The 12,725-nt window shown below is 42.2% G+C and overlaps 1 protein-coding gene across 1 annotated transcript in view; it reads right to left on the bottom strand.

Annotated features, from left to right (window-relative positions):
- Positions 1-2,015: 2,015 nt before the first annotated feature.
- The window catches only part of pde11a (phosphodiesterase 11a), a 35,119-nt gene continuing 24,409 nt past the window's right edge, over positions 2,016-12,725 (bottom strand). Inside the window, exons 14-20 of the mRNA XM_086145695.1 lie at positions 12,384-12,474; positions 9,263-9,363; positions 8,968-9,045; positions 8,813-8,876; positions 8,663-8,737; positions 7,286-7,369; positions 2,016-4,095 (exon numbers count right to left, since the gene is read on the bottom strand). Of these exons, the coding sequence (XP_086001821.1) occupies positions 3,859-4,095; positions 7,286-7,369; positions 8,663-8,737; positions 8,813-8,876; positions 8,968-9,045; positions 9,263-9,363; positions 12,384-12,474 (730 nt within the window). The 3' untranslated portion in view covers positions 2,016-3,858. The remainder of the gene's footprint in view (positions 4,096-7,285; positions 7,370-8,662; positions 8,738-8,812; positions 8,877-8,967; positions 9,046-9,262; positions 9,364-12,383; positions 12,475-12,725) is intronic.

Below are 12,725 nucleotides of genomic sequence, written 5' to 3'. Positions count from 1 at the left end.
TGCAACATAACCTTGACATTTGTCATACTTTGTTTATTTTAACTGTCCTCTACATATACTCGCCAGTTCCGTGCATTTGTTTTTTTTTTCCCCCCCTTCTCTCTATGTCTTCGTGTGTGTGTGTGTTTGGAGGGGGGCACTTCTTTAGTGGTCATTTCTAGATGAATGCGTTTCTAAAGCTCTGTGCCTTTCTAAAGCTTTGTCTGCCTTTCCCTTCTACACTCTGCTGGTGTGTAGCAAATCCCCTTTTGTGCAGAGAAATTGACTTTGAGAGGGTTTTTGTGCATCTTCATACGTGTCAGTCTCCAGCTCAGCCATTTCATACCCTAGTACCTTTTCTTGTACTGACCTATTGCCATAAGAGACTATTTTCTGGAGTGTACTATTATGTATGTATGTACATACGTACGTACGTGTGTGTGTGTGTGTGTGTGTGTGTGTGTGTGTGTGTGTGTGTGTGTGTCTGCTAACAAACGTTCTGGATTAAATCCCAAAGCGGCCCTTTCAAATAGTAATCTTTGCATATAACTATAAGGAATATATTCCTTGTGTGTTTTTGTAGCTGTACCAAACCCTCCATGATTTTTTACTGAGAAAGTCTGCAGAGAGGTCTGGATCCCGGTGCTCTCGTCGTACCAAAGACTCAACACCTTCAAAACGTCAGATCATCCAAATATTATACTTGTGTTCAGTCTGTTTTACAGTTCAACAGCATATGCAAATGATCTGTAAACAAAAGGTTAGATATATCACTGTTGCGAAGAATCTTTCTGTTACAGAATTGCATTTTGCTTTTTTTTTTTTTAAATCACTACGTGTGTGTGTGTGTGTGTCTGTGTGTGTGTTGCCTAAATTGGAAATGTTGGCCAGAAGTATCTCAGTTCCTCTTGTTCCCTGTTGGTGAATGTGATTGTCCAATGCTTTTTGAAAATGGGTAAAAGTCTATATGGATCTGAAAGAGGCTCGTTCCAGTTCAAAAACCGCCACACTAAGAACACTGACCCTGCCTTTTTTTTTGCCCTACTTTATTTTTGGGGTTTTTCTACATATTCCCCCTAAATGGAAGAATTTATCCGGGACTCGCCAACTAACACTGCATTAACCGATGGGGTTTCGTGGATGTTGTGTCAAACAGTTGTGCAAGCCTTTGAATGTTACGGAGTTACCCCTTTTGTTATTTTCTTTTAGACAATTGTAGTAACATTGAAGTACATTTTGTCAAAGCTGTTTGTGCAATAAATTCAACTAAAATATTCAGCAGCTTTGTTTCCTCTCCTCAAGTAATATATTTGCAGGTGCGACGTGAGGACGCATAGCAAACCAAGTCCAAACACACACACACACACACACCAGAGGTGCCTGCAACAGAAAGTTTGAATGAATAAGAAGCGAGGTAATTAATAAAACACTGTAACTGAAGAATGAGGATTAAAGAAGCACATGTTTTCACCTTTATAATGAACCTTTTTTTTGTTTTAATGCATTTTTAATGAGTAGTTGTCTAAATATTGTCCTTCCTCTATATACACTTTATGTACACACACACACATATATAGAGAGAGAGAGAGAGAATACAATGTGCCTTTATTTGTCCCACAGTTAATATGTATATATCTTTGTAGTCTCAAGGTAATAGAAATCAGTGGAGTTTAACAGAGCCCTTTCTATCCCCTCCTGACAGATTTTTTTTCAACACAAAGCCTCATCTGGGAGTCGTCTTCACCCACACAGCCACCCACACACACTGGCTGCTGACGTCACCTCCACCTTTCAGCAGCAGCAGCAGCAGCAGCCTTGGACTGTGAGACACACCGCAACCATCACCCTCCTCATTCTTGATTTAATACCCCAGGATTGTGTGAATGGATGGAAAGTGATTGCAAAAAAACCTCGGTGTTATTTCTGACTCGTATAACCGGATCTCCTCGGTTGATTCATCCGGTTGTTTATTTCAGTTTTCTTAATGATCTTTGTCATTCCGACCGGATCTCTCATTGCAAAGCGTGTAATTCCCTTCATTTATAATGCATCTGAATTAAAGGTGCAGTATTTCATTGAGACATCATACATGTGCAATTACCTGTTCGTCCACATGAAGTCAGCAGTGAGGCGGCTGAGACTGGAGGAGGGAATTGTCACTGTGCAGCTTCATGAGAAAAACAATAGCATAGAAATGACATGTAGCAGCATCTTTTTATTTAGTTGAAACAGAAACATTGCACATTTGCTTTTTCATGCCTTGGGTTTCTCTCAGTCTGGCCCTGGCTGAGGCTGAGGGTCCAAACACGCGGAAGAAACAGGTACAAGAAGCACGTTTACATTTCCAAAAAGACAAGTAGAAGTTGGCCCGTGTTTGTAGACCTAATAGAAAAATAGAACAGCGATATTCATAGTCCGCATAACATGATGCAATACGACTCATGCATTTCGATGAGATCATGTCTTTACAGGTGAAGTTCAAAATCCGAGGTATTTCTTGGCTCACATGTTCGCTACATCCTTAGCAGATGGTTGGATTTAATACTGCATAAAACATGCAACTTAAATGAATTAATCTAATTGACTTCAGTCCAGTTCAACTAAATTATACAATGAGTAGCACACAGATCCATGCCTCGCAAGGTGCACAGTCACATTTCAAATGCTGATAAACAAAGCTACAACACAATTCATAAGGCATACCCCTCTCAAGACACTACTTATAATAATAATGATAATAATAATAATAATAATCATAATAATAATAATAACTTGTCACTACATGGGCACTTGAGAACTAAAAGTATCAGAAGTCTCAGTAGTCCTCTGGATTTGATAGAAGCTTGGTGGTGGTACGTAGCATTTGTGAGCTTCAACAAATATTGGTTTGAATGTACTTTTGAACCGTATATGTTCGTTTTAGCTTCTGCAGAAGAAGCTAAAAGGAGCATATACGGTTAAAAAGTCGGAACTTTTATCAAGGCACATTGTGTGTGTTTGTGACAAGTGAGACCCTGCATTTAGAAAACAGCAACCGAAAACATAAGTAAATAAATAAATCCATATCTATATAGTGTCAAATACTTTTGGCTAGACCGGGAGAGTGGGATCAAGACAGAACCGTGGTCATTGATTTTTTTTTATTTTTTTTATTTTTTTTATTTTATTTTATTTTTTTTTACAAATTATGGCAAAGTAACGATTTAACATGGATTTCCATACGATGTAAGAATGAGGAAGCCATGCATTTTTCATTAGGATCTTAAACAAGGCACAGGAGGGGAGGAGGTGGAGCACTCAATTTGCATTGCAAGCACTGTCACAGGTTGTGCTGTCGCTGCACCGCTTGACCCTTCAGACACACGTTACAGTCTGAAGCTCACAGTTTGTCAACAGCACTTTCAGTCAACGTTGTTTTCAAACTCAATAGCCTATGTACAGATATACAGAAAAGATCTGTTACTGCCGACGAAATCCAAGTAACAGAGAGGTACCCACGGCAAAACGGCAACATTTATCTCCGATGTTCTCCACGCCCTGTTGTGCAGAAAATCTGTGCAATGCCCAGAATAGTTGAGTGAGTTCGCCGGTTGACATGTTGACACAGTGATCTGAGTTTTCTCTCTGACACGGCAAGATCAGCTGATTCATAGCTGCTCCAACAAGCTTGCAAACAAAGCTCTGTCAGACTTCAGCATGTCGAAAAACTGAAGGCAGCAGCAAAAACCTCTACCCTAGCGCCTCAAGTCTAAAGCTCATCTTTAGCAGCAAAAGCGAGGAGCAGAGCCAGAGAACCTCTGCATGCACTGCGCTCGCTGCCTCTGTCGCAGGCTGCATTTGAGAGGAAATAAGAGATCAGCTCGGAGATGCCAGCAGAAACTAACTTACTGATTTCAAGGGTGTCATGTCAGTACCGCTGCTGCTACAGCAGGGGCTGCTGCCCATTTTCGGGACATTGCAGCCGCTGGTTTCTGAGCTGTCACCACTGCAGGGGCTCGCCGGGGCAGAAACACTGTGGCCACGCTGTCTCTGGTTGTTAAGCTCCTCCCATTTGGCCCTGTTTGCTCTGATCATGTCAAGCATTGGCTGAAGTTTAGGATTCAACTGGACCAAAGTCTGGGGAAAGAATAAAAAAAAATTTCACATGAAAGATATAGCACTGAGAACAGCGAAGGTCACTGGTCATTTCAAAACAAAGCATTGATATTTATCCAGGTTGAATGATATATTGGGAAAAATAACCCAAAAATGAATTAAAATCTGGTTTATTTTGACAAATACTGCCAAGGAAAGTGTCGGGTTATTTTAGTTGGAATGGGTGGTATTACCGAAAAAGGCACAAAAAAAAAGGAGAAAAAATCAGCACATAATTCATCAAATGCAACAATTACAGAAAACAACCGGCTACAATAACAAGGACATACAGGCGGTTCTGGCTCTTATTGAAATAACCGCCCTCTCCAGAGGCGAAGCTCATGTAAGCCGGAGATTAGTTTTTTGTTGTTTTTTTTTTTCCACGTTGAACGCTTTGCTCAGAGCCTTCGGCCACCACTTAATAAATCACCTGAGAGCGCAGAGGAGTTTTGTTGCCTCTGTTCCCGCTAACATCGTCCGAGGCCTCGTCGGATTTCCGAGGAAGGTGTGTAAGTACGTTTTCATTAACCCCTGTTTCATATGCAAATATGACTCACGAGACTTCATTAACGAGGAGTAACCATTGTAAAACGAGAATGAAGCAAACACGCGTGATAATGCACTGGAATTCAATATAATGACTTTTGGTTTTTTTTCTGTCCTGCTAACAAATGAACACATCTCTCATGGCGGTTGACCGTGTGGCGAAGTTCACACATTTGAACTTGATCTCTTTGTAAGAAAAAACAGGAAAAAATAAAAAAGAAAACACCCACTTGTTTGAGCAGTGCTGATACTGCATTCATCAAGGGCTGTGAAAAATATATAAATAAAAAAAAAAAAATGTGCACCTCAATAATTCATGACGCTCTGTGAGGAATGTGCCACTACTTCTGAAGCCAAGGATGCCTAGCAACATCATGGCACAATACAGATTTCCATTTACATCATCTCAGATAATAGGTGTGTGTGCAAATGGCTGCATGGCAAGTGGCTTTTTTTTTTTTTTTTTTTTCTAAAAAAGCGCACAAAGTATTGACTTTTTTTGTGTCTGTCTGCTCCCCCAGCTGCAAGAGGAGAATTCTCCAAAGGAAAGTGATTCTCCACGCTGTGTATCCACTGCGGGACACTGCCGTTTTTCCAAAGAGGTGCGCCGAGGAAGGAGCGGGGAGAGACCGTCGTGTGTGTTGGGATATAAAAAACAGGAGCTTATATAATAGGGGTGGGGGGGGATTAATATTCCACCGTGTAGCGAGCCGCCACCACCAGGAGATGGAGATCAGCGAGATCAAGAGTGAGATCTCTTCCGCCCACGAAAAAAAATCCCGCTGCCTCTGAACTTCCTCTGTTCTCCCCCTCGTGAGTTTAATTGGCAGCAGTGTGTTTGTAAGCTCCACATCTGCATTCTCCAAACATCAGCTTTTACACAAGGCTGCATGGAGACGCCCCGCCGCACACACATGCAGACATCACACCGTTTTTATGCTTTTTATCTAAAAGCTATGTACAATAACCAAGGAACTTTATGACACAAATAATTCAGTGCCTATGGTACCGACTGGTGTGTTTGCGACTCCGAATGTTGTGTTTAATGTCAGTGAAAAAAAAAGGCGAGGACATCCTCCTGCAAAGACGGTCCAAAAAGAACCGTTCTGTCCTTGACGTCCTTTCACAACTTCTAATCCGTCTGACGCGCTTCCTTTCATAAATTTGCCTGCAATACGCCTCATCGTTTAACAGCCCCTGATCTCCTCCGTACACCTCTGCTTCCTCCCACACAGCCGCCGCCGCCGGTGACAGGAGGGGGGTAAGTGGCCTCGCTTGACGTCACTGAGGAAACGGGCACGCGGGCGAGGACAGAACGCAGATTCCCCCATTCACGCTCAACTCAAAGCCCAGCTGTCATTGGCTCCTCCAAAGCGAGGCCTTTATCTGAACAAAGAGATCAGATGCTCCCTCTGCGAGCAAAATCGCCTCTAAAGCACACGTGTCAAACTCAAATACGCAGGGGGCCGACATTTTTAAAAAATAGTACAAGCCAAGGGCCGGACTGGTTCAATGTTTATTGAAAACTTAATGAAATGACCTTATTGCACATATCGAACCTGGAACTAACTAAACCTATAAGTTACGGCCTGCCTTCTTTTCCTTTCGGTCGCTCCCTTCAAGGGTCGTCACAGCAAATCAATCCTCTTCTGTCAATCCAACTGACTTCATGTCCTCTCTCCCTCCATCCATCTTCTCTGGGTTTTCCTCCAGGCCCCCTGCCAGGCAGTTCCAACCTCAGCGTCCTTCTACCAATATATTCACTATCCCTCTTCTGTACACGTCTAAACCATCTCAAACTCTATCTCAGAAACATCTGACACTGATGGACTCATTCCTGATCCCCTCCATCTGCGCCACTCCCAAAGAGAACCTCAACATCTTCATCTCTGCTACCTCCGGCTCTGCTTCTTGTCTTTTCCCTAATGCCGATGTTTAAAAATCAGACGGGGCCTTTCTGTGTGGAGTTTGCATGTTCTCCCCGTGTCTGCGTAGGTTTCCTCCAGGTACTTCGGTTTCCCCCACCACTAAAAAACATGTACAATAGGTCGGGTTGAATGAGAGTGTTTTTGTGAGCCCAACTGTGGAACAACGGATGCAAATTAGCCCATGGCTACAATCCGGAGTGGTGTATTTACATGCATGTCTCATGTGTGCTCATTAACATGCACTGTCCCAACCAAATAAACAAATAAAAAAATATATATTATTATTAATGTTGTTTTATACTATAAAACAACTTAAATCATCAAATAAATTATACAAAAAAATTAAAAAAATAAATTTAGTTGCATTTATCTGCAACTCCCCCCACAACGCCCCCCCCAAAAATCCTTCAAAGAAATATAAAATCCTGTAGTAGCAAGAGAAACCAGCGGTGCATTGTGGGACTTGTAGTATTATGGTGGCACCCACAATATACTTGCAGACAATTCTAATTGTAATTGTATGTTAGAAAAAGATTCACAGACCTTGAGTCTGACACATGTGCTCTAAAAGGACCGCTAGCGGTCGAGAGACATTCGCCTGCAGCAAAAGTCCGCCGTCTTACTGAATATGCAGCTGCAAAAGAAATCTGAGCGGTGGAAAATTTCATTGCCTTCAAGTCTATGAGATGAAGTGTTACCTCGTAAAGCGGCGCGCAGATTCCATCGATCCACTCCAGCTGAAGCCCCGGCAACTCGTCCTTCCGGTTTCGATCAAAGATGGCCTGAAACACAAAACCGAGCCTCCTTTGATTTTTCTGCTGCGTTCGCTCCGCTCCAAGGAGGGTCACCGGGGCTGAAGGTTCGACTCCCGGGCTGGCGTATTTCCGCTGCACCTTCTGCGGCGCGAATTTAAGAGACTCCACAGAGGCTGCGTTTCAGAGATAGTTACCGGGCTGTGACTTAGAAGTTAATATTTAATTTCAAACACCCACACACACACACCGAGTCGAGCAGGTTCGACACAAGGAGCAGACCTGAGGGTACCGCATTGCTTCTTTCATAGAAGAGGCAATGTGGCCCGGCATGATTAGTGAACAGTTAATTACACACGGTGGGCTTTTTCTTTTCTTTTCTTTAAAAAATGGAAATGTCTCTCCTCAATCAAACCGCAGTCTTTTGTTGTAGAGCCTTAGAAACTAAAACATCTACATCAACTTAATATCTCCATCAAGACCAGTTTTAATCTCTCTCTCTCACAGTGGACCTGATTTCCACGGCATAATTCACGCTCCCTCGTCCCCATCACCGAATCTCGATCTCTATCTCGATGGAATAGATTCTTCAGGGTATGATGGGATGTCCGACTCTAAGAGTAAGAAGACTCTCAGATGAGGGGTGAAGAAGTTCAATTCCAGTTGCCACGACACGAAGCTTTCGACAAGAATCACTATGACCTTGATGACTGAGAACATCAACAGACATACTGGAGTCGGCAAATGAACCCAAGAGTTTGATATCCCGGATAAGGTCCGTATCGGGGTCATCTGAAAAGGTCAGCGGATCGACAGATGTGAGGTTCACGTGCGTGTATTTGGATTCAGATGAATTAAGGTGATCGCTGCTTTGTCAACGCAGACTCAAAGTTGGTCGGGACGGTGGGACCTGGCGGAGATCCATCGGAAAGGCCAGAGGTGGCAACTCATTGGACGTTACTTTGATTACATCAACGACGTAAGGTGAGGCTTCAAGAATCTTCTGAAAGTCAACGGCAGCTTCCTTTTTTTAAAAGTTTAAATCAGAGAGTTAAAAAACTGCGAGTGGAAACAAGTGACCCAACAGAACCGACAAACCAACAAATCGGCCGAATGAATAGAAAGTTCCATATTTGCTTTGAGTCAGGTGTGGGAGGACTGAACAATTGTTACACCGTCTGTGGTTTATTCTGGCTGCCGCAGCCAGTAAGCGCGGCAGCCAAGCTGACATCTCATTTTTCTCACGCTAAAAGACACGACCTCTCGTGTTTCCCTACCGAGCGGCTGAGACTGCAGAGACGGGAGGTGAGAGGATGTACTCACAGAGGGCGTGAGCTTCAGCTCCGATCTTTCTCTGTCTCCCTGCTCGAAGAACTCGCTGGTCACCAACTCTGCAACCTGGGACCATGGACAGACGTGTTGTTTAAAAAATGCATTTTTAGATATTTCATTTTATCTCCTTTGGTTTCTCACCTTGCGGGATATTTCCCACGGTTTAGTGACGGCACCGAGATCGCAGGCTGTCATCATCATGGATCTGACGAGAGAAAGAAAACGTCCAATTTTTTCTTTTTTTTCTTTTTTCTAAAATCAGCTTAAATTGTAAGTGATCGGCACGCGGTTTTCACCTGCACATGTCTCTGTGAGCTTTCACATTCCAGTTGTATTCTCCTTTGCTAACCAGTTCAAAGAATGTGCTTCTGTTTCTGTGGGCAAACAGGACACATCTGTATGGGCGCGTGCAAGTTACATCAAATCCACAAGGTGGCAATGTGTCCAAAAAAAGAAGCTTGACAACCCCAGTGCAGAAAAGTATCAGGAGACAAAAGGCGGTCAGTGTGTGTTACTGTCAGTAACACACACTGGGAGCACACTGCACCCTCTGGAGATTCTCTGTCTGAATGATGTTGGCGTTTGTCATACTCAAAGTAAAGCGTGAGGTCCGTGGCCAGAATGGACTGCTTCAGCAGCTGCATGAGGTCGCTGTATTCCGTGGACGACAGGTTAGAGAAGATATTATGACCCTGCGGAGACGCATAGAGAGATAACATAAATCATACTTTTGAGAAAAAAAGAAAAGCAAAAAAGGGCACTTTCTTAACAGACAGCGAGGCTGTAATAAAAGTAGGAATAAGTCCCTGGATAAATTACCGATTATATTTGTGCAAAAGGGCGGGGGGTTTATTTACTTTAGGAAAACGTCCGTATTGCCTTGAACATAGATCTCCCTTTATCAAGATGTACTTCAGTAAAAGCTTGACCATTAAGTTATTATGGTTCCAGCTTATCAAAGATAACTGGATTTTGGACATATGGCGCAGCGTTGGTCGATAAACAAATAAAAACCCAGCCCGAGTGATGGAAATAGGGCATCTGTTCAGTTCTACATCATTCAAGCTTTGAATATTCAGCCTTCGAAAAAGCTAATTTTAAAGAATTTCTTAATATATCCCTAGTATTGATGTATGATTCTCAGAATATTTAAACCTCCCTGAAAGGCGCATCTAGAAATAGGTTGAAAATACTGTTCACATTTGATCTTAAACAGAGAAATCCACACTGTGACGTGCAAGAGCACAGGTGAAAACAGAACCTCCTCCACAATCACGTGAATTCATGGTGTATCAGAAAGAAGGCTGAAATGCAATATTATTTTTTCAGAAGTATTAGCTAGTAGCCTGGTGTAAAGTATTCATCTGCTGGGTTGGGTTTTACAAGGGTCATTGCAGGTAAACTGAAGAAATGCAAAATCGTGCGAGATTATAAATTCACAATTATGCAAGATGCACATTAAATCTTTATGAGATGTAGAGCTTCAGATCTACAAGAAAAAAAACGTCACAAAATTCACAATTGAAGCGGTATAAATATCCCAAATTATGTGAAGGGTGTGACTTCTTCCAGCTTTATCTCATAATTTTTCCAATCATATTTCACAAATCTGTAGCTTGATGATGACAGAAAAGTTGTTTTTTTTTTCATTTCACCACCCCAACTAATTTCCCTTCTTTTTTCAAGTTAAATCCCTTACATGCATTGTAATTCATCGTTTATTAATTGTCTGTATCATTTATTGCATTATCCATTACATATGATAATCATATAACAACTATAATAATAATAATATATTATTATTATTATTATCATTATTATTGTTGTACAATTATTATATATAATAGATAATACAATAAATGATACAGACATTGTAATTTATCATTCATTCATTCCCTGTATCGTTTATTGTGTTATCTATTATATATAATAATTATGTAACAATAATAATGATATATTATTATTATTATTATTATTATTATTATTATTATTATTATTATCATCATTATCATTATCATTATTATTATTATTATTACTATCAGTAAATTGGTCAACAATTAACTTGCTATGTTTTTCAACATCACTTATCAATTACTTCTGACAAATAAATTATATCAGCTGCTCGTGGTTGTGAAGAAGGCACAATTTTTACTAAAAACCTGAACAACTACTTTTCGGTTTAAGTTAGACTATTGTGTTATTTGCATGCAAATGATCAAGTATCCCTTCCTTATCCCTCTGCAAATACCCTCTTGCCGCGGTTTCGCCCAATGCTCCCACAGTAGACATGTGGTACATATAAAAGTTGTAAAATCTGCAGCTGTCAAGTCTGGGCACATTATGCCAACAGGCCTGGAGTGGCCAATATGCTTATCATTAAAAAGAAAACACTTGTGTTGTTATTATCCGGAAACAAGTCACTGAGTAAATTTGGAGTTGTTATTTTTTTGCTTTTCATCTAATGTGGTTAGACAGAAAGGCAGCCGGTGTTATGGTTATACAACTTGCAATATTAAATAATGTGCACGAGCGAGAGGAAGGCATCCCCTGTTCATCCTGTCTCGCATCACACACTGGCCTCCCGTTCACCTCCCCGGGAACCACCTCCGAAGGGCTGAACGGCCAGAGTCGCAAGAAGGATGATGTGGAAACTGTAGCTAAAATGGGCCATTATGAGACTATTCCTAATTGAATCCTTTGTTTTTCTTTGAAGACTCTATAAAACAGCCGCGGGATCAGCCTGCGTGTTTCTGCAAAAGACCGAACAATGTAATATCAAAGACGTTCGTGAGGAGACGAGGCGGGCGGCGAAACACAAAGTCAGGGGCGATAAAAGTAAACAGAGAGATACAAAAGCGGCGTCTGACGTTTAAAAGTTTACGTTTTAATTAATGGTTCACGCGGGCCTGGCGGACCGGCTCGTGAGCTTTCTCTCTTCTCCTTGAATTAGCCACACTATTCATTTATATGCTAATGGGACAGGGGCAGTTCAACCCCTGTATCAAGAGAAACCATTATGATATTCCGAGCAAACATTTGTCAGCTTACTGTGTTGTCAGCGCCGTGATAATGAAGCCACTGGAAGCGACCCCACTGAGCCTCCACACAGCTGCTCCCTCAAAATGTCTTTAATTACAAGTTCACACAAACCCAGTCACCTGGCAAAATGTCTCTCTCAACCAATTACCACCAAATTTATCCCTTCTGTAATTACATTGATTTGAGGGCAGCGTGAGATATTTGTTTACTCTTTCACATACTACAGTCGCTGAGGCGCCACATGTTCGCCTTCAAGTTCAATTAGTGTCGGCCCCTTTCACTGTTTTCAAGAGAAATCCGGTCTCTGTGGTAAAAGACGGAGAAGAGGTAAGAAACGGGCGGGGTGTAATTTACTTATTCACCGAAGTGCCGGTCAAGGTAAAATATTGACCTAATTTTAGCAGCACGAGAAAGGTCAGGAGGCCACTAAAATCATTTAAGTTGATCCTGCGGGGAATCACGGATGTCCCTCGAAAATATCTTTGCGATTTGTCCGACAGCTGCGAAGAGAGACGCCTACCGACAAGTCCGACGGCAGCTTCCAAGCTGCAAAACGGGGAACGCGAATGAGATCGGAGTGTATCAGAAATGTTGCAGACGGGTAGCGTGCCGCCATTAGCATCTGCGCAACATCTGGTTAATTGCAACAGAGCACGATTGAAACTCGGCGCACCTCGCTTTGCAGGATCATGACGGCGTGGTTGAAGTGGTGATGCTCCAGCGTGGCGGAGGTCCCATAGAGCAGAGCAAGGGCTGATCCCGTCCTGACACACACACACACACACACACAGGGAGGACACTGTGAGCCTTCGACTTGTGCCGAGCAAAACATAGTGATGTAATCCCTCATAAAGCAGCGGTTAAAATTCGCCTCTTCAGCGTGGAATGTGACCATCATCTGTTGCTTTGCTGAAAACACCAACCTCCGTATGTTTCGTTGTTTATTTTTGGGTTTGTTTGTGCTCCTACAGATCCGTCATAGAGCGCGCTGTTCTTTAAACACCTGACTTCTTAA

The sequence above is a fragment of the Fistularia commersonii genome, chromosome 4 (assembly GCF_037954325.1).
Source record: "Fistularia commersonii isolate RoL2024-O1a breed Wild chromosome 4, RoL_Fcom_v1.0, whole genome shotgun sequence".
NCBI lineage: Eukaryota > Metazoa > Chordata > Actinopteri > Syngnathiformes > Fistulariidae > Fistularia > Fistularia commersonii.
This window is presented reverse-complemented; position numbering and strand designations above follow the sequence as displayed.